The 22,979-nt window shown below is 36.4% G+C and overlaps 2 protein-coding genes across 2 annotated transcripts; both read right to left on the reverse strand.

Annotated features, from left to right (window-relative positions):
• Window positions 1-2,275: 2,275 nt before the first annotated feature.
• LOC115921034 lies at window positions 2,276-14,542 on the reverse strand. The gene is made up of 3 exons (XM_030978033.1): window positions 14,287-14,542; window positions 4,026-4,193; window positions 2,276-2,653 (listed from the first exon to the last, which is right to left on the reverse strand). The coding sequence occupies exons 1-3, from the start codon at window positions 14,395-14,397 to the stop codon at window positions 2,399-2,401; spliced, it is 534 nt and encodes a 177-aa protein (XP_030833893.1). The 5' UTR covers window positions 14,398-14,542; the 3' UTR covers window positions 2,276-2,398.
• Window positions 14,543-17,551: 3,009 nt separating this feature from the next.
• Window positions 17,552-22,143, reverse strand: LOC105439188. The gene is made up of 3 exons (XM_030978034.1): window positions 21,998-22,143; window positions 20,902-21,185; window positions 17,552-19,533 (listed from the first exon to the last, which is right to left on the reverse strand). Exons 1-3 carry the CDS (start codon window positions 22,132-22,134, stop codon window positions 17,747-17,749), a joined length of 2,208 nt encoding a protein of 735 aa, XP_030833894.1. The 5' UTR covers window positions 22,135-22,143; the 3' UTR covers window positions 17,552-17,746.
• Between the last annotated feature and the right edge of the window lie 836 nt (window positions 22,144-22,979).

Consider the following 22,979-nt stretch of genomic DNA (forward strand, 5'->3'; position numbering starts at 1 on the left):
GTTTGGCAAATGTAGATTAATGTCTTGCCAAACAACATGAGTGCTACGTATGGCAGGGATTCGAACCCCATACCTCATGGTTCCTGTCCATACAGTGACCTATCCAATAGACCACGAACACCTCTACATGAACAATGGTTGATAACAATTATTTTAGAATGTATAATACCCATAAACGGGTAACTGATTTTAATAAATATAGATGTATTTGTCTTTGGAAAATTAAATATAAAACAAAGAAGAAACTATCACTTTTTTGATTATTTATACACATTTTTGACATTGCCTTACTGTTATAATACATTTGTGACTAAATGAATGCATTATACATGAATGTGTATGTAGAGTGTGTACATGTAGATTTGCTTAAAATAAGTACTGTGATCTAGATCTTCATTCTTGTTTAGTGAGTATTGAATCTGAAGTATACTAAGATACTACTTTCAGACCCATGAGGATATAATTCCCACTATATGAATTGCTCTGAACTTAAAAATATGAAAGTTACAAACAAAATTATTTGTATCCACTAGTCTTTAGAGTACTTCCGTAATCTGTTTATACTGAAATTGTTTTACTGCATAAGTAGCGACATGACACTCTCCATCCCCCCAAAAAGCTTACTTAAAACTTTAAGTTAGTCTTCATTAAACCAAAATATCTTTTCTGAGGCAATCCTTTAAAAGTGATGTTTTTTGCAGAACATCATATTTTTAACTCGAGCCATCTGAATTTTGTATCTTACACTGCACATGAAAACCCCTCTTTTTATAATACTGTTCCTTTGTCTGCTAAGACTATTATACATTGTCATATACAAAAATTAACACGTTGACAAAATATTGACAGCATGTTGCTAAAATATCATAACTCCTTAAATTCATCTCCACTGCTGCATGTGTACCTGAATTCATCATGGCATGGATATAGAGTACAAACACACATACACACCTGTAAGGTTGACGCCTTTGCATTCAGTGTAGAATAGAACTCCTCCTTGAACTCCTCTCCCCATAGTTGTAGGTCAGTCAGGTTTGGCATGGAACACAAAGCATCTGCTACGTAATGTAAAGAGGCTGATGTTGGAGACCTAAAATTTTTAAGCCCGACAGTGTGGACCTACATGTATACAAACAGTGATTCATACAAGTACATTACCTGAGTACACGTTTTCATTGAATTACTGCAAATATAACTGGGTGCTCTGATATACATGTATGTGTATGGCTATGCTTGGGTGACAAATGCAATGGGCTTTATATAGTCAAATATAGGATTTGGATAAGGGCTACAAATAGGTTTGAGCTCAGGTTTAGTGATAGGAATACTTTTTGGTGCAGGGATCAAGTTAAGAATTTGGATAGTACAGGATGGAAAGCACAGAAAAATTGTTGATGGGGCATATGCATTAAACAACAGGAGGATAGAAAAATTATACAGACGTAGTGCATTTTCTTACTTCATACTACATAGTGATGCATTCAAGGAATATATCCTAACAGGTACCCACTTATATTACTTCACCTAGGACAAGTTTGGCAAATGTAGATTAATGTCTTGCCAAACAACATGAGTGCTACGTATGGCAGGGATTCGAACCCCATACCTCATGGTTCCTGTCCATACAGTGACCTATCCAATAGACCACGAACACCTCTACATGAACAATGGTTGATAACAATTATTTTAGAATGTATAATACCCATAAACGGGTAACTGATTTTAATAAATATAGATGTATTTGTCTTTGGAGAATTAAATATAAAACAAAGAAGAAACTATCACTTTTTTGATTATTTAGACACATTTTTGACATTGCCTTACTGTTATAATACATTTGTGACTAAATGAATGCATTATACATGAATGTGTATGTAGAGTGTGTACATGTAGATTTGCTTAAAATAAGTACTGTGATCTAGATCTTCATTCTTGTTTAGTGAGTATTGAATCTGAAGTATACTAAGATACTACTTTCAGACCCATGAGGATATAATTCCCACTATATGAATTGCTCTGAACTTAAAAATATGAAAGTTACAAACAAAATTATTTGTATCCACTAGTCTTTAGAGTACTTCCGTAATCTGTTTATACTGAAATTGTTTTACTGCATAAGTAGCGACATGACACTCTCCATCCCCCCAAAAAGCTTACTTAAAAACTTTAAGTTAGTCTTCATTAAACCAAAATATCTTTTCTGAGGCAATCCTTTAAAAGTGATGTTTTTTGCAGAACATCATATTTTTAACTCGAGCCATCTGAATTTTGTATCTTACACTGCACATGAAAACCCCTCTTTTTATAATACTGTTCCTTTGTCTGCTAAGACTATTATACATTGTCATATACAAAAATTAACACGTTGACAAAATATTGACAGCATGTTGCTAAAATATCATAACTCCTTAAATTCATCTCCACTGCTGCATGTGTACCTGAATTCATCATGGCATGGATATAGAGTACAAACACACATACAAACCTGTAAGGTTGACGCCTTTGCATTCAGTGTAGAATAGAACTCCTCCTTGAACTCCTTTCCCCATAGTTGTAGGTCAGTCAGGTTTGGCATGGAACACAAAGCATTTGCTAGGTAATGTGAAGAGGCTGTTGTTGGACACCTAACATCATCAAGCCTGACAGTGTGGACCTACATGTATACAAACAGTGATTCATACAAGTACATTACCAGAGTACACGTTTTCATTGAATTACTGCAAATATAACTGGGTGCTCTGATATACATGTATGTGTATGGCTATGCTTGGGTGACAAATGCAATGGGCTTTATATAGTCAAATATAGGATTTGGATAAGGGCTACAAATAGGTTTGAGCTCAGGTTTAGTGATAGGAATACTTTTTGGTGCAGGGATCAAGTTAAGAATTTGGATAGTACAGGATGGAAAGCACAGAAAAATTGTTGATGGGGCATATGCATTAAACAACAGGAGGATAGAAAAATTATACAGACGTAGTGCATTTTCTTACTTCATACTACATAGTGATGCATTCAAGGAATATATCCTAACAGGTACCCACTTATATTACTTCACCTAGGACAAGTTTGGCAAATGTAGATTAATGTCTTGCCAAACAACATGAGTGCTACGTATGGCAGGGATTCGAACCCCATACCTCATGGTTCCTGTCCATACAGTGACCTATCCAATAGACCACGAACACCTCTACATGAACAATGGTTGATAACAATTTTTTTAGAATGTATAATACCCATAAACGGGTAACTGATTTTAATAAATAGAGATGTATTTGTCTTTGGAGAATTAAATATAAAACAAAGAAGAAGCTATCACTTTTTTGATTATTTAGACACATTTTTGACATTGCCTTACTGTTATAATACATTTGTGACTAAATGAATGCATTATACATGAATGTGTATGTAGAGTGTGTACATGTAGATTTGCTTAAAATAAGTACTGTGATCTAGATCTTCATTCTTGTTTAGTGAGTATTGAATCTGAACTTGAAGTATACTAAGATACTACTTTCAGACCCATGAGGATATAATTCCCACTATATGAATTGCTCTGAACTTAAAAATATGAAAATTACAAACAAAATTATTTGTATCCACTAGTCTTTAGAGTACTTCCGTAATCTGTTTATACTGAAATTGTTTTACTGCATAAGTAGCGACATGACACTCTCCATCCCCCCAAAAAGCTTACTTAAAAACTTTAAGTTAGTCTTCATTAAACCAAAATATCTTTTCTGAGGCAATCCTTTAAAAGTGATGTTTTTTGCAGAACATCATATTTTTAACTCGAGCCATCTGAATTTTGTATCTTACACTGCACATGAAAACCCCTCTTTTTATAATACTGTTCCTTTGTCTGCTAAGACTATTATACATTGTCATATACAAAAATTAACACGTTGACAAAATATTGACAGCATGTTGCTAAAATATCATAACTCCTTAAATTCATCTCCACTGCTGCATGTGTACCTGAATTCATCATGGCATGGATATAGAGTACAAACACACATACACACCTGTAAGGTTGACGCCTTTGCATTCAGTGTAGAATAGAACTCCTCCTTGAACTCCTTTCCCCATAGTTGTAGGTCAGTCAGGTTTGGCATGGAACACAAAGCATCTGCTAGGTAATGTGAAGAGGCTGTTGTTGGACACCTAACATTTCTAAGCCAGACAGTCTTGACCTACATGTATACAAACAGTGATTCATACAAGTACATTACCAGAGTACACGTTTTCATTGAATTACTGCAAATTTAACTGGGTGCTCTGATATACATGTATGTGTATGGCTATGCTGAGGTGACAAATGCTCTGGGCTTTTGTTAGTCACACATATATATATATATATATAGGATTTGGATGAGACCTGCAAATAGGCTTGAGCTTAGGTTTAGCGTTTCAGTTAGGTATAGATTTTGGTGCAGGGTTAAGTTCAAAATTTGGTTAGTTCAGGGTAGCGGGCGCAGAAAATTGTCATCAGAGCATGCATTGTAAAAGAATAGGACTGACTTTTATTGTTACAGCCATAGTACATTTCATTACTGCATATTCATCAGAGTAAATGCATCCATCTAAAATATTTATCAACAAAACACAGTATGCTGAGTAAAACCCAGCTCATCTTGAACGTAACTATAATATGAAGGTTACGTTAATTTGCCAAATGGATTTTCAACTCCATTTATTTACATATACTTCTAGATCGACATGTATGTTCCTCTTTATATAACTTGTGTGTACTAGCTGTCATCATGAGATGAGGCTGGTGTGGGGCACTCAACATCATGAAGACAGAGAGTCTGGATCTGTACAGAACCTGACATAGGTTCAACGCTGGCAGATGAAAGGGAGGGGGTGGAAGTTTGTAAACATGTGGTGAGAGACCACATCATTGAAAGATTCTTTTTGGGGCTTGTGTTCATTTGCTCAAGAGTAGTTTCTGCATCCTTTATTTACTTTTATAAGTTAAATCAGACACATAGAATGTGTATTATTTATATGTTGGAAAATACTTAGCACCTTCAGGTAATTTTTATGTACATCATAGTTAGTAAGATCAAAAGTGGATGAAAATGTAAGTCCTTTGACAAGAGTCAGGGATGGATAATAGGAGATGACCATACTGAAGATGTTAGTAAGAGGAAGATCAGGAAGTCCTGAGCGTAGGAGGGAATTGCAGTGATTCTACTGTATTTTAGAGGTATGTGAATTAAATGCAAATCTTTTCAGTAAAATATTCAGTATAGCACCTTTTCATTGTAATTCAAAGATTTAGACCAGCATTGCTAAAGATAATATTCTATTAGATAGTTTAAAGCATGATCATTTTATTTACAAGCGTAAAATGATTATGATGATGATAATAATAGACGTTATATTGTACATGAAAGTGGTCTAGCTTGAGAACATATACATTCCTTACCATAATTTTGCTTTGTGGCTCGTATTATATGGCCTGCTATGTTTTAAATAATTTGTATGTACTATAGTTCTGTTAAATGAAGACATAATACCAACAAGCAACAACAAAATAGCTGGATACCTAGGGGGCAAAACCCTTCTTTTTTTTTGGGGGGGGGGGGGGGGGGAGGTTGAGATATTATATGGGATGTTGCAAAAGGTCGGTCGGTATGAATGTGTTCAGGGGACCTCCCTGCACAATTTCTAGGTGGACTCCCTTGACAATATTTTGTTGGAAGAAAAATAGTCAATAGTTAGAAGATAATTTTGTAACAGAACATTATTTTATCATGTATGTGGTATCATCCAAAAGGAAATTAAACTATCTACTCGATGATACCACATTTATGATGATTGAATTTACTTTTTACATACCAATTTTGGGCCAATTAAAAAATGATTTCTTAAGATTTTTTCCAAAAGTATGAATTGCACTAAATAACATATTTCTCCATATTTCAACAACTTTTGAAACTGAAGAATTAAAAATATATAGAAAACTTTCCTTTTATTAGTTAAATTTGATCTGAAAATGAACAGGTTTATTGCTTTTTATGTAAAAAAAAGCTACAGCGTAGCAAAGTTCATCCTTTGATATTTAGCATTTTGGACAATATGCACAGGTCAGTTCGCTGATGATACGTTTAATGTGCATCGTCATTGCCGCATATGTGTCAGATTTGACCTTGCAATTGAAACGCTTTTCTCTACTTACATTTTATCTTTGTTCGTAATGATTGAAAGGACAGTGAACAGGGAAGGGTTGGGCTGGGTGATGGGGGAGACACAAGGGGCAGGGGCAATTAATAAATCCCCCAACAAAATTAGCAATTATGAATTGTAGTCAATAGTGTTAGCTAATTGTAGAATCTTTGTTTTATATGACATGGTCACATAAAACATAGAATCATGTCTGGACTTACAAATATTTAAATAAAGTTCTATAAATGACTTAACTCTTTATGCGCCACTTAAAAAACCCCCCTGTGCCACATTCTTTTAGGGTCACACATTTCGAGGGAATCTTTATTGACTCTGCTGAATCAAGAGGCTATAACTCTTCACTGGATGATCATGATGAAAAATATTGTGCAGCAAAGTTGTAGACCGGAAAACGTGCTTTTCGATGAACCGTCATTTGTTATATTTTGAATTATCATTTTTATAATAATCATAATTATATAATGTTTAATTTTTCTTATTTACGGCAGTTTTTTATCCCTCTAGAATTTCTTATTTAGCAATGATAAGACATCTTCAAATCGAATCTATTAGAAAGGTGGACTTCTTACCTTTCTTTACATACCTTGCTCAAGTATTCTAACAATTCAGAAGGTTAGTATTTAGGTTGTTGAAGAAAAGAAGTTCAATAGGGAGAGACTTGAAAGTACCCCGCTCAGCCACCCTTGACAATGGGCTAATCTGCCCATTGAAATCCCTATTACCCCAGGTTATTGTCAATGTCCGGTTTAGCGGGGCATGAAAAGGGACGTCATGGGGATGTTTTTCTTTGTTGTGCCATGATAAGTCAATAAGAAATAAGAGAATGTTATTGATTTTGCCCACTGGTATGAGCATGTAAAAATGGTATAGGCATAATATATTATATGTGATATACATGACATAATCAGCATCTTATTGAAATGTCTCATTATGAATGTTCACCGCATCTGTTCTCTCACCTTCTTTACCCCTCAATAAAATTGATTTCAAGTACATTTATCACAGCCATAGATATACAAAGAAAGAATGAATCAATCTTAAAATATAAACTATATTGCATTGTTTTCCATTTACTTTGTGAGAGAGCTTATTATCAGAAATGATTGACGAGTGGAGTATGCAATGAATAAAATATGGAGAACGGACGTGAGAGACATTATGAGAGAGAAATAGTGATATGAAATGAAAGGACTTTACTGTGAATAAAGATTATAAGAGAAAGAGATAAAGATGACGGCAAGACAGGATACATATTGATACGAAAATAACAATAATAATGAGATAGAGATGACGGAAAGAAAGAGAGTAAACACTGATAGCATAAGAATGAATAAAGATAATAAGAGAAAGATATAGAGATGACGGCAAGACATAGGGTACATATAGATAGGAAAATGATAATAATAATAAGATAGAGATGACGGAAAGAAAGAGAGTAAACACTGATAGCATAAGAATGAATAAAGATAATAAGAGAAAGATATAGAGATGACGGCAAGACATAGGGTACATATAGATAGGAAAATGATAATAATAAAAAGATAGAGATGACGGAAAGAAAGAGAGTAAACACTGATAGCACAAGAATGAATAAAGATAATAAGAGAAATATATAGAGATGACGGCAAGACATAGGATACATATTGATAGGAAAATAATAATAATAATAAGATAGAGATGACGGCAAGAAAGAGAGTAAACACTGATAGCATAAGAATGAATAAAGATAATAAGAGAAAGATATACAGATGACGGCAAGACATAGGGTACATATAGATAGGAAAATGATAATAATAATAAGATAGAGATGACGGCAAGAAAGAGAGTAAACACTGATAGCATAAGAATGAATAAAGATAATAAGAGAAAGATATAGAGATGACGGCAAGACATAGGGTACATAATTATAGATAGGAAAATGATAATAATAATAAGATAGAGATGACGGAAAGAAAGAGAGTAAACACTGATAGCATAAGAATGAATAAAGATAATAAAAGAAAGATATAAAGATGACGGCAAGACAGGATACATCTTTCTTTCATTAGTTTTATTCATTCTTATTCTATCACTGTCTACTCTCTTTCTTGCTGTCATCTCTAGCTCTTTCATTAATTTTTATTCATTCTTATTCTATCAGTCTACTCTCTTTCTTGCTGTCATCTCTATCTCTTTCTTTCATTATTTTTATTCATTCTTATTCTATCACTGTCTACTCTCTTTCTTGCTGTCATCTCTATCTCCTTCTTTCATTTTTTTTATTCATTCTTATTCTATCAGTCTACTCTCTTTCTTGCTGTCATCTCTAGCTCTTTCATTAATTTTTATTCATTCTTATTCTATCAGTCTACTCTCAGGGAACACTTTTATCACTAGAGTCTTCGTCACTGCTCGATTCGTCGGAATCAGAGTCCATGCTCCATGCTTCCATAGTAACAAGATCTCGAGCCTCCTCTACACTAAACACACGTTGACGTTTTCCAGCAGGTGCCATCGTAACATCAGTAAAAAAAATCCAAAGAAAACCGCTAAATACACGGTAATTTCGAATGTAACACTATGAAGAAAAACAGTTTACCGGAAAGTGTGCGATGTATACAATGTAAACAATAGTAAACGCAACGCGTGGCTACACACTGCGAGCGGTATTATGAATGTCTAATTGACTCGTATACATCTGTGCAAAAATGCGAAGTTGGCACGCCTACGTCCGTGCAAATCGGCGAACAAAGCAAACAAAGAGTTAACAGAGCTGTTAGCAATATCAGTGCATTAAACAGTCCATACATTTTGGATCATGCATGATAACATTGTAATTATATAATCTGCAATTAAAAGTTGTGAAATGAAGTGAGAGACAGGAAATCAAAAATTACATGTACATTTCAACTAGTACAATAATGACGAAAACTATCAGAAACTTCCTAACCAGCTTGTGCCTTTTAGTATGAGGTTTAAATTTCAGTTGCAGGTTTGAGGATGTAGTAAGTTTGCTGACTCAAAATAAATCAAAATTTTTCTACTTCATAGCAAACTTTTGGATTATTTATAAAATATTATCTAGCAGCTTATTCTAGAATTTTCCTATGTAATAATCTGGCATCACTACGGAGCAATCATGAAGATTCTTCTCACGGACTCTGTATAACAACATTACCTGATGTAAATATAAGAGCAAGTGAACCTTTATCTAAATATTTTGTTTGACTTGTTCCACTTGAACACTTGTAGATTAGAATAAACCTTAATATTATGTAGCATCAATTTTGTTCTATTCTTGTGTTATGGATCTCAACACTTAAACCAGATTTGCAACCTTTTGTGATGACTTACATGTTTGATACATCCAATACGACTGTTACTTTAATACATATTACCCACATCTTACTCTTGTTGTATAATTGATAAGAGGGTATCATTAACTAAAGCAACCTCATACTAGATGAATTTCAGAATTCCTGGGTCTGTCTTTTAAGATCTTACAAGAATTACAAGAAAGAGTGAAAGTTTGCCTGCTAATATTAAGTAACATTTCTAAGTTAGGTATATATCAAATATGAATACAGTGCGACTATTATTAAAATGATACACCCCCTCTATATTATACATTCCTACAGCAAGATGAGTAACCAGCCAAGAAAACGTGTGGCAGATAGTGCCATGTCCATGAAGCATGTGCCTGCTAAGAAGTCTTCCAAAGATATGAGCACCGACTACACAAAATGCATCATATGACTACAAGAGTCTGTGATGAGCCTTTATTCTTCATCCGGTTAACAACATATCCGAACCTTATACAAGCCATGTTAGCCTGGAAAGATGGAGTATTTAACAGAATTCACACCAAGTCTGCATCAGAAACCTGGTTGGAGGAAAATGTACATACATGACAAAAGCTACCAGTGTGATGACAAAAAAAACGTCTTGCTGATAACCTGAGTACACTAGGTGAGTCTCATGCAGGATGCAGCTCATCGCAGTCGATGCAACCTGTCAAGTTAACCAGCTAGAACACTGATAGTTTTTAAGCAAAGAAGACATGTGTAATTTGCAATAAGAAGTGGCTAAAGGGAAAGGAGCCAGTGTGTAAGGTATCAAAAAAGAACAGTCAACTGTCAATGGAGGAAATAAGGGCGAGGAAGCTGGGCAGATGACATTTTACGGAGAATGATGGGGACAGGGACATGTACGACATGTATGAACAAATTTAAGGCTTTTCGCATTTATTCTGGTCGGTCAGAGTTAAACCCTTATGATGTTGCATTCAGCCGAACTAGGAGATGAGCTGGAAGCTCCTCTTTTCCTTGATCTGTGCAGATTTCTTGTAGAATCACTCAACGATAGGTACCGAGACATTCTTGAGGCGCTTGGTTTTGATAAACGAGATCAAAGCCGGGCAAATGTCTTGAAACAGACATTACGTGAACATTATGGGTCACTTATTTCAGTCCTCAATCAAACAAAAGGTTCAGGATTTAAATCTGCTTCCACAGTACAACTTGGTGACGTACTGAACATAGTAGGGAAGGAGATGATATCGAGGAAAAACACCATACACTCCTGCAAGCATCAAAGATTCTTAGAGCAGATTGTGAAAAGTGTAAGAAAGAGACTCATGAGAAAAATTCAACCGAAATTGCCTTCACATCTGCATACAATATAGTTCCGGACTCACTTTTCAACTTCAAAGCAATGTTTCTTAAAGGCCATATGCCAGAATTGTACTGGAGACTGGAGAGTCTGATGACTTCTTCAGATGGCCATGCTGAGGATGTTTTGCTTATGTGGCGCCTCGGTAGAATGAACACAACTTCGCAACTGGTGGATGCTCCTACAGATTTAGAAGCAGGACTTCCGGGCTTTTCTGCATTCTATGCTGACCTCCATCCACATAGACAGGCAACCATCATTGGCTATCTTCCTCTGATCCCATCTTCTCCAACTGCCTCTACTGTACTAAAGGAAATGATGATTCGACTTGTCAGGACATCACATGCATGTGGCGACAAAATAATACACAATTATCACTAAATATCAGGCTACTTATGAGCTCGCTGTAGCCATCAGAGACAAGCATAGTAGGGAGTTCAGCAATGTGGTCTTTCTACTGGGTGGCTTTCATCAACCTCACAACTACATGAAAGCAGTTTGGAAGATCATTAGGGCGGCAGGTGCAGAAGATCTTCTTGTTGCAGCTGGTCTGTGCCAGAAAGGGGCTGCCAAGAAGATGTTTGGTGAAAAACCGACTACTAACAGTAACAGGCCATACATGCCCTCAGAACCTGAGCAAAGCTATGTGGCGCCTCAACTAGGAAGCATTCAAGACATGGGCAACAGACAGAGAAACAGCCTCAGGTGGAATATGATTTGAAAATGCTCTTTGAAAAAGACATCACTGCCACTGAAAAGTTGCAAATGCATGAATTCCCATGAACAGTTATCAGCCCTGCGAGAACAGATGGTGCTTTTCCCAGAATCAATGGTTGAGAAACCAACAGCAATCCTCTGGTCCACCTTCCTGATTATGTCAGATGTTTTCATAGATTTATCTACTACAAGCAAGAAGCTGACTGGGAAGGACACCTCTATAAATCATATCGAATTGTACCTTACCTCACACCAGCAGGATATTACGAATATGGGCAGCAGTCTCTGCCTCTCTATCTTGATGATATGAAGAATCTTCCTGAAACAGCCCCTGATGTACATGAAGCACTTATGGCGGGTGCATTTGTTGGAAGGAGAGCAGATGGCAAGCACAATTGTGTTTTTCCTGACATGCTTCTTGAACGGACTTGCAATGCAGATGCCAAGGAAGCTAGGGGTCTTGACGGAATTACACTAAACCCCATCGCATGGATGAAATGGGTTTAAACAAAACCCATCACTGCATCTGTCTTGGCACAGTCAAAATCAATGCTGCATTTTCATTCACCCAGCCCTCACCCAGCCCTCACCATGAATCTGGTGTATGTCGAGTAACAAGGGATGCAGAGATGGTCATCAAGGTAATGGCAGCAGTCGAGACGAATCAATCCAGTGCAACCACGACATCCCTGATAAATGTGGCTACTGGGCAATGTGCTGATTGCAGAGTTTAGGACAACTTGAGTAGTGTTAAACAAATAGGCCTGGAGGCACTGTCTCAATCACTGTCCAGTCTTCAGAAAAAGACAAGTATTATGAAGCTGAACACGTTCCACACACAAAACGAGAAACAAAAGAAGTCTAGGCCCAAAACAGCTAAATCAGGGAAGAGTGATGAAGTAACTGCACTTCTGAGTATGACACAGATCATTGCTAGTCGTGGAGAACTATCAGCCATGCACAAAGACTTAACTCCGTTTCGTTGAAGATCAGCCATGCATTAAAAGTGATTTTCTCTTTTTTGGGACGCACTGTATATTACTTTAGAACATTCTCAAAATTGTTGCTTTGACTTCACAAACTTTGGTCCAGGATCCACACTACAGACTGTTGTATAGTCAAAACTAAATTGTAAATAGAAACCCTGACATGATGATGGAAATTTTGAATTCAGATTAGTGCAACATGTCATGAAAAAAAATCAGAAGGATGTTAAGTGAACACTAAATAGAATTAAAAACTTGGTGATAAAAACCCTTTTTGATATGTATCAAATTATTTGAACACTTTGCATGTATATCTGCAAGTTTTGACTCCAGCTATGCATTTTCCATTCAATACATCAAGTTTGCACCCGTAAATTATTATGGTTTACTGATCCCTAAACCAAAAATTCAGGGGCAGCAATATCTTGTCACGGCGGGAATGGGGGGTGGGGGGGGGGGGGTGCGATATTTTAGGAAGCTCTGCAACTGAAGGGGGAAGGTTACCACCCTCCCCTCCCCTTTCTCCACTATGATTTCGTATTTTGTTGTCAGAAAATTTTGCAACGCCCCAGTGTAAATCTTACTGGGAGGTTGCATAGTGACAGAATGACAAAAACAATGCACTTTTTAGTTTTTAACTCTGCATTTTAGAGCACTTTCAATCAACATGAATATCAGGATGTGACCTTGATGTCTATACAATTTTGTCTGTCTCTAAATTGGTATAAGCAGCCTTAAAACCATCATTTTGATAATGATTCTACATCCCCCCTAAATATCAGTGTGGGAGAGAAACATTTCCATGAAAGTCCCCACCCCCCCCCCCCTCCCGCACCCTATAAAACACTGACCATGCGATTCGCAGTATAGCCAATGTTTTAGAGTTTACATTTAATCACTTAAAAGACAAGATCGATGTCATACTAACTTCTGCAGTTCTGTCATCTTTTAAGCCTATACCATTTCATATTTGTTTTAAGTCAAAGTTTACTACGTTTAGGGATGTAGCGTGTAGCTAAGATATTTCTAAATTTAGAGTAGTAAAACTTTGTATTTTGTAACATTAACTAATTGTTTATTTTATCTTTTCTATTTATTATACTAAATTGTTAAGACGAGAACAAACCACACACACAATGAAAGACCCCCCCCCCCCCCCCCACGATGAGTACATGTATACATTTGATATGAGAAAATCCATGCAGTATGATGCAAATATCAAACCACCAAGATTTGTTGGAATATAATGACAAGATGTTGTAGAAACATTTAAAGAATGAAATTAATAGAATTTAAAGATAATAAAAAACATGTATAAATATTTCCATTTCCAAACAGTACAAAGAATTAAGAATAAAGTGTATATATCAAAATATAATTTTAAAAATAAATCTATAATGAAATACACATGAAAGAAGAACCCCTCCCCTCCATCACGTCCAGGCCGTTCCTTTGTTATTTATCTTCATCATCACTTGCAATCCTTATTTACTCTCTACTTTTATTTGTCAATTAGAGGAAACCACTCATACTCCTCTTTCCTCTTTATATTTATTTGCCAACTAGAGAACACCATTTGCCAACTAGAGAACACCATAAATTCCTGACCCAACTTATTTTTTTTTCTCCGGCTGTAATCACAGTGATTTTCCAAATTTTCAAGCGATTGATGTTCTGCGTCTTGTCAAAGCGCCCCCATAGGCTAGACTACGGCATTACAATGTGTTTTTTCACTCACCTTGGACTTGTTTCCTTCTTTAGCAAGAACTGCATAGAAGTCACTGTGCAAGGCAGCTCTATGTAGTGTAACATGCTTTAGAGAGGACACAGAGCATATAATCTCTGCCATATGATGTGATATAATTGGTCCAAATTGTCCATGTACCCCATGATCAATCTTAAATCGAAAGCAAAAACAAGCAAAAAATTAAAAAAAGAGAAAATCCATTGATAAAGTTTAAGACCACTATGAATTTTGTTGATGCTTCTGTCATTCGGCCTGCATTCAGAAAGTCTCATTGAATGATTACAGAATGGTTACTTGATACAGTGGTCGATATCATCAGAGTAGTGCTACGAAACCTATATGATCCCAAATTTATTTGCCAAGGGAGGCCTGCTATAACATTTTATCTGCAATGCAGCATGGTAAAGGCCATTTTTAAAGGGCCCTAAATTATTCCATCCATCAAAATTAAGGGTTACTCTGAAGTCTGAGCATCAAATGATCAAGATGACTGGATGCAGCAAAACTGAGGTGTAGGATGCCATTTCAAGCAGACAGTTTATTTTCCAACCAGAAAAGGGTTGGTAGTCCAATAAAACTAATTCAAATAGTTGACTGTTGATATTTATCATATTCCTATAGTGATGGGTATATGAAATGATACTGCTCAAGTATTATCATAATGTATGTTTCACATCAACCCCCCCCCCCCCTTCCCTCCACTACAACAAAAATGGACAGTCAATAATCATCATTGCCGGTAGTATACCCACTTAAAAATATCATTAGTGTAAATATTGTATTAAAGACATCTCCTTGAAGACTTGTGCAAATTTGTAATGCTTCCTTCTCATCTCTTTCTTTCTCTCTTAAATGTTGTTTTGTGTATAAATTATTTGAAACTTTATTAATTTGATTTTGTATAGTGCTGGGTGCTTTGCCTATTTAATGAGCTATTACATTTCACCTTTGACCTACATACTCAGAAATCGAACTTAGGCTGTACATGTATTTTGATACCATGTACCTTCATATTAAATTTCATTAAATTTGTCTAACATTACTCAAGTTATCGAATGGAAACCAGATTTGCATATTTAATGAGCTATGACCTTTGACCTACATATTCTGAAATTGAACTTAGGCTGTGTTTTGATACCATGAACCTTCATATCAAATTTCATTAAAATCTGTCAAACAATACTAGAGTTATGGATCGGAAACCAGATTTGCATATTTAATGAGCTATGACCTTTGAACTACATACTCTGAAATTGAACTTAGGCTGTGTTTTAATACCATAAACGTTCTTATCAAATTTCATTAAAATCCGTCAACCAATACTAAAGTTATGGATCGGAAACCAGATTCGCATATTTAATGAGCTATGACCTTTGACCTACATACTCGGAAATCGAACTTAGCCTGTATTTTGATATCATGTACCTTCATATCAAATTTCATTAAAATCTGTCAAACATTACTAAAGTTATCGATCGGAAACCAGATTGTATTTTTTCGCATATTTAATGAGCTATGACTTTTGCCCTTTGGCCTACATACTCCGAAATCAAACTTAGCCTGTATTTTGATATCATGTACCTTCATATCAAATTTCATTAAAATCCGTCAAACATTACTAAAGTTATCGATCGGAAACCAGATGTGTAGTTTTTCGCATATTTAATGAGCTATGACCTTTCACCTTTCACCTACATACTCCAAAAAAAAATTAGCCTGTATTTTGATATCATGTACCTTCATATCAAATTTCATTAAAATCCGTCAAACATTACTGAAGTTATCAATCAGAAACCAAATTTGTTACGGACGCACGGACGGACGCACGGAAGGGCGCAAGGCAGCGTTACTATAATTAATCTACATCTGCACAGTTCAACTTAAGTTGATGCAGTTAAAAATGATTGAGCATCCCATTTGGCTTTTCATATATAAGTCATTTGTAAAGTCATGCGTAACTTTACGAACAGCTTTATGAAACACCCCCCTGGAGTACTGGTTAAACATGATCTGAAATGTTCATATCATGTGAATAATATTGTCAAGCGAGCAAGCACAAAACTATACATGCTCAGAATAATAACAGATTCAAACTTCCAGCAAATGATCGAATTTGTCTACTGTTCTTACGTTCGGCCCATGGTAGAATACTGTGCCCCTGCTTGGCCCTCTGGGCTCACTGAAAACCAAAGTAATCAGATTGAAAGAATCCAAAAAATGAGCATGCTGCCTTGTGCTTGGACTGCACTACTGTACTTACCAACATGCTCTAAAAGAATTGGAACTGCCCACTCTCAATGAATGACGAGAGAAACTAGCATTGAGTCTGTTCAAAAGATTGACCAGCCCATCATCAAACTTTCACCACGGGCTTCCTTCATTGCAATCAACTTTACATTGTCGATCATTGCGAAATGGCCAAACCTAGTCCGAAGTCTTAAAACGGAGCGCTTCAAAAGAAGTGCTCCTCCTCTACCTCATCAGGCTCTTGAATTTAAATTTAAAGTAAAGGGGGAGGGGGATCCATAAATAAATCTGTTGTGCATCATACTTAGGTAAAAGTACCTGCAAAATCCCTTTATCCTCGGTTTAATGCGTTTATCTTGTCATTTTTGTCAATTATTTTTGTTAATTAGTTTATTACATAATATGTACGATTTTACACCCCATTCAAGCCCTGCTTAACAATTTGATACAATTTATTGACCAATTTGAAGGTTTGTAATTATGCAATATTTTTTACTCTTTTTAATACTCATACCGTTGATTAATTATATTCTCTTTTGAACTTATCCTAAATACTTTTGACTTTGAATTAAACCAAATTATTGATATATCTGCCAACAACCCACAGGCAAGAGAGGGAGAGAGACAGAGAAGGGGAAAGAGAGGGGGAGAAAGAGGACAGATAAAATGGTGGGACCGATGGACATAATTTAATTTGATCAAAAGCGCAATTTACTTCTCTCCATGAATTATGTACTGTAAGCATCATCTGGCTTTTGGATATTCTTACCATTTTAGTATTGTATTTTATGTATTTCTAAAACATGCTTGTAAAATGTGAACAATTCAGCCATTGGCTGCTAATCATATTTTTTTTAATTATACAACAAATAAATGAATTAATATTAAATACCCATTCCTAAAAAAATGCATGTCTGTAAATGCCTGATGGGTTTGCAATTGAAGGGGAAGTCCACCCAGATATTGGTAAGTTGGTTTTAATAAAAGCAGGAAAAGGAGAGAGAAAAATTATTGAAAGTTTTAGCATCTTCAGCACCTTCTGCTGTCATCACATACTGACCATCCTCTCAAACATCAGAAACCGAGTCCTCCCCCGCCCATCTTCAAAACTCATAACTGTCACTGACCTGTTTTTCTCATTTTCTGCTTCTATTCAAACCAAGTTAATATCAGGGTGGACATCCCCTTTAAATTATAATACTTATTAATGTTTGTAAGATATCAAACTTACCACATCTCTATGTACACCTAGTCCAGTGAATATACAACCTGCTATTGTGTGTGCTGTCATTAATGGCTGTATTGTCAGAGATGATATTCTACCCCTCAACAAGGCTGCAGTGTCTAGGTCCTGACTCTCAAAGGATACATCAACAAAGAAATCCATCTCCTCTGGGTTTTGGATGCCACCCTGTAACATGCATTTCATGACATGGTGTGCAACAGTTTTGTCCTGTGATACAGTGAAGTACAGGAGATACCTAAACTCTTCTTTCCTAGGCAGCACTACTTGCTCAATCAGCCTGTTGAATTCATTGGGATCTAATTCATACAGGGAAGCAAGGTGGGCCCCAGCCATGTACTCCTGAAAGAGTTTGTGTGGAAAGAAGATTGTAGACTGCAGGTACGGATTGCTCTTATCATATATAGATGACAGTTTTTTCTCCTGAGACAACACCCCTACTCTGCAAGCTGTTTCAATGGAGTCTGAGCACTGTTCAAAATCGCCTTCTTTGAAACTAAGGATGTTTTCTTGTAGCCCGGTGAAAGCAACTTGGGCAATTGGTTCCATGAGCTTCTCAATTTGAGAGCGAAAGGCTTGGAAAGATGGGCTGTCTAAATCTGCGATCTCTTTCTGAGCATAATGCACCTTCAAGAATTCAAACATTTCATCAAATATTTGAGAAAAAGTTTGTAATGACTTAAACTTTTCTTGTTTTTCGTCACCAAGTTCTCTCCACATAAGACAGACCATAGCTATGTAGATAGGATACGGGGCCATATTCTCAGATATGATGACATTTTCTTTGGTTAATTGGATAAGCTGATCTGTTTTGGCCCCATCATCTTGAAAGTACTTGTGAATGTAATCCTCCACATTCTCCTTGCTAAAACCTTCCAAATGCAGGAAAGTGTACCGTTTGCTCAGACTATCATCCCATCTAATCTCTTTGACCTTCCATGGGCGACTTGTCACCAACACCGGGCAAGTGGCAAGTTCATCTGATCGAAGAATGTCTCCAAGTGCAATTTCGCCTCTCTCTGAAGAACTTCCACATGCCTCTGCACTTTTGACTCTTGGCTGCGAAGTGGCACTTGTTGGGCTTCCTGACTTTGGCTGCATTAACTTTTGCCGCTCATTCTTGTTCATCTTTGATTCTGATCTTACCTTGGTTTGATCAGCAGGCTTTGGCTGTTGACATTCTGACTTTGAATCAGCTTTCCTTTGCTGTACAACCTTGCCATCAAACTCATCTAATCCATCAAACGCAATGAATACATCTTTTGGATTTGAACGAATGTACTCAGTGATCTGGCAGGCTGTTGCTGGGTTGCCCTTGGAGAGATACGACTTGATAATCTCACCGATCGTGTATTGCTTGGCTTCACGAAAAGGGACAACGAGTACCCACACAAACTTTTGGAGAGCAGAACTGTCATTTATCCAGTCCCAGGCAATCTTAGCACAGAATGTTGTCTTTCCTGTCCCAGCCTCTCCCTGAACCATGATCCGCTTGGGAAACTCTCCATTGACTTTAAGATCAAAGAGATCACTGTACTCAAGTGGTCGCTTACTTTGTCGATATTCCTCTTCCAGGACAAGGTTTGTGTACATGTCGCCAAACTGCACAATGGAAATTGGGATGAGAGGATCAGCTCTGATCTTACAGAGAGTTGTCCGGTATTTGGATCTCAAATCATCTGCACATCTCTCGATCAGGTCAGCAGAAAGTGGTTGGGGCTGTGATCCTGGCAATCTAACAGGTGCACCTTTAAAATTTAATAATACAAGTGTGATAATTTTTTCTGAATATCAAAATACATATACAAATGAACATAAAAACAAATTTCTGATGTATTTTTTTGTTTGTCAACTTTACATTTTCATTCATTCATTCATGTCTTTGCAGTTTTATTTCTGCACATCCATCATACATGTATACTCTTGTTGATGCATGACATGTCTGTTTGTTTTCTTTTTTAAGTATCTCAAAAAAATTGTCTTTCGGTAGTAAAGATAAAGTTGAGTTCTGGTCATGCAATTGGATTGTGAAAGAAGCGGTGTGGAATCAATCTGAAAAAGTTGATCATGTAGCATAGAAGTATTGGTGGGTTCTGGAGTCATCAAAATGATATGAAATTTGGCACAGTGGTAGTTAAGTAACAAGCACTGTACACAGAAAGATGTATGTGGGACTATACTCAAACATGTGGCATAAAAATCAGGCTTAGTTTTTACCGGTAAGCTGTTACTTGTAATATTTAGAATATGAAGGCATTTGAAGAGCCATGCTTTTCAGGAAACATTTTTTCTGTGATGTTCTTCCAGACTTGCATAATCACAATGACAATGCTCACAAATTATTTTTCACCTCTCCCCAGATCTCAACCTTCTCTTTCAGGTATATATATATAAATATCTAACATGTCAATATCATTAATTTCCATCGCTAACACTACAGTATGGACAATAATGATGAATTATGAATTATAGCTCGAAGAACAATTCCATTCAATATAGAAAGAACTGAGAGAAATGTAGTTTTTCATTTTGTTTTGTACACAAGAAACAGAAATTCTCCATTTTAGGGCTGACATGAATAAGGTCACAAAAGATGAAACGATTCTGTAATGGTACAATTTTCAGAAACTTGACAAAAAATAGTTAGAAAGTGGCTGCATGGGCTTGAAATGCCAAGAAATTTGAATGACAATCGTTGTACAGCTTCATGTAAAACTAATTTCATCATCACCCTTACACAGCACAAAGTGAGAGGGTCTGTAACCATGTATTAATGGCCACAGCCCATGTGACCGACAGCCCACAAGACCGACAATATCTGTCTAGCGAACCATCTGAAAAGTTGTTAGAAGGTCCATGACACCAACTACCCATGGACTGACAACCCACAAGACTGAAATGTTAGTCTCATGGATATTCTGACAACTATTTTGAGGGTTCAACAGACCTCATGGGCTGTTCGTCTACTGGGATGTCCTGCTATAAAATAACCCTATTCGTACCAAACGAAAAAGTGTCAAATCAGTGTTTGTTGGCTCCCTGCAAGAGCAATATATTATCAATGGCAGTAAAGGCCTTCTTGCGAGCAGCTGACATGATTTCCTTCTTATTCTCACCTGTCCTGTTTGGGACTAGACTGCCAGCGAGTAGTTTGCCAGAGAGGGACCCTAAGTCACTACTTTCTAATTCCTCTGCAAGGAGAGCCCTGATGTCTGTGCCTGGAGGCTGTTTGTCTCTCCATCTCGTGAAGACTGTCATCAATGCATCACTGGTATTTTGGCTCTCTTTCTCGATTTGACCAAGCTCTGCAATGGAGATGTCCAGGTTAATGCCCACCTCTTTGTAGTAGCTAGGTTTAATTTGCTTTGACAGCTTTAAGAATTCCTTTTCACTGACAATCCTGTAATTAAAAACATGAGTTTATCAAGCATCTCTTAAGTTTCTCTTAAAGCCCTTCTTAAGTGTTGAGAGCCCCAAATTGGCCACTATTTGAAGGCAAAGTTCACTTAAATTGTAAAGATCCCCCCCCCCATAAAAATGTGTTTGAAGACAAATATTAATAAAAAAGAATACATAATTTTGGTTTTCTGTTGTACGCAAAAAACCTAGATTTTGTATTCTTTCATCAATATTTGACATCAACACATTTGTTTTTAAAATCCTGCAAAAATGTGTTTAAAATGACATCCCTTTTCACATTATGATACAATTTAAGTGAAATTTTGCCATCAAATTCTTGGGGCTCCCAACACTTTGGAGGGTCTTGAAGTATCTCTTATTGTGTTGTAACTCCTACTGTATAATTCATTAAATCACCATTCTTCATACTTTTTAAGTTCAATTCTTGATGAGCTTTTGGGCGAAACAGACTGTACAACTAATCAACTGCATGGAAGAATAAACTACTCCAGCCTACAAATATGTACACTAGCTCCTACAGCTGAGCACTGTTAGTACCTGCAGCTTTATGAGCATACCTATCTGATTTCATTAAGCTACATGTACTGATGAGACTTATTCAAAGGTATATTGAAGCATACAGACACAAGACTTATACCTCATTAAGCAGTGCACTTGAATATGGAAGAAAAATTGGCATGCATGTAAGTGGTGTTATGGTTTAATAGTAAGAAAATTACTTAATATCCCTACTGCTCATTACTGTTGCAATAATGAACTTGAAATAAGCTTCAAATACATATATATACTAACCTGTCTGGTCCAGGGTTGGTTTCAACATCACCAGATCTCATCAGGAGGATCATGAGCAGATAGAGATGGCAGAATCCATCCATGGTGCTAGACGTCCTTCTCATTCGACAGAAACTCAGTCCGCTGGAAAGGTTCATGAATGATAACCCCAGCAATACAATCCTGTAATTGACAAAAAGGGGATTGATGCAGTTAATTATACAAATTGAAGTGAATTAAATTGAATTGAATTTATTTATTCACCACCATTGAAAACATTGAAACAAAAGATCATTAATATAAACATGACATGAGTTAAAATACATGTTCTACAGCGATATAATATAAAATTAAAAGATAGTTATAAGTAATTTAGTGTCAAGAGTAAAACAATAAACGACTATTTACAATGAGTAAATTACTCATATTAGTGAATAGTGACATACATGTACGTGTATGTACAATGTACATAAAATGGTTCACTGTTTACACTTTTTCGCCCCTTATCCAAATATTTGCCTCCTGACTTGACTCTTTTGCAATTTAATACTGAATCTTATTCAAAGATAAAAGGGGATGACATGTGAAGATCTAGCTTATATCCAGGAAGGGAAGTGGGGGGGGGGGGGGCGGGATGGGTGTCTCCATTTGTGCTGCAGAGAGACAAAATGCACATTTAAAGGATTTATGAAATAAAGCTACCGGTAACCAAATATCATATTGAGAATGAGATTATTTTCATTGTGTATATGGTAGGGTGTAAATACAAAGGAATTCTTGGGGAGCATCCCCCTACCCCTCCCCCCACCCCCTCCGTGATGTAGTGCAATGTGTTTTTTTTCATTGCTGAAATATGTAAATTTTTACAATTCATAGCATCTGATATCACTACGGTCTCTATGTTACTCCCATTATACACTGTTAGTATTTCTTTGTATTTACACCCTACTCTTACAGTAAGCAGAAAAATCAAGGAGAATAGTGAAAGTTGAAACAAAAAGGA

This window comes from Strongylocentrotus purpuratus, unplaced genomic scaffold, assembly GCF_000002235.5.
Source record: "Strongylocentrotus purpuratus isolate Spur 01 unplaced genomic scaffold, Spur_5.0 spur5_scaffold_1, whole genome shotgun sequence".
NCBI classification, from domain to species: Eukaryota; Metazoa; Echinodermata; class Echinoidea; order Camarodonta; family Strongylocentrotidae; genus Strongylocentrotus; species Strongylocentrotus purpuratus.

Excerpts from the sequence above, each read along its gene's own strand:
- LOC115921034 (XM_030978033.1), bottom strand. The coding sequence starts at position 14,397 with ATGGCAGAGATTATATGCTCTGTGTCCTCTCTAAAGCATGTTACACTA. Across the intron at positions 4,194-14,286 it reads AAGAAGGAAACAAGTCCAAG|GTCAAGACTGTCTGGCTTAG; the intron begins GTGAGTGAAAAA and ends GTATACATGTAG. Across the intron at positions 2,654-4,025 it reads CAAAGGCGTCAACCTTACAG|GTCCACACTGTCAGGCTTGA; the intron begins GTGTGTATGTGT and ends GTATACATGTAG.
- LOC105439188 (XM_030978034.1), bottom strand. The coding sequence starts at position 22,134 with ATGAACCTTTCCAGCGGACTGAGTTTCTGTCGAATGAGAAGGACGTCT. Across the intron at positions 21,186-21,997 it reads ACCAACCCTGGACCAGACAG|GATTGTCAGTGAAAAGGAAT; the intron begins GTTAGTATATAT and ends TTTTAATTACAG. Across the intron at positions 19,534-20,901 it reads TCTAGTCCCAAACAGGACAG|GTGCACCTGTTAGATTGCCA; the intron begins GTGAGAATAAGA and ends TAAATTTTAAAG.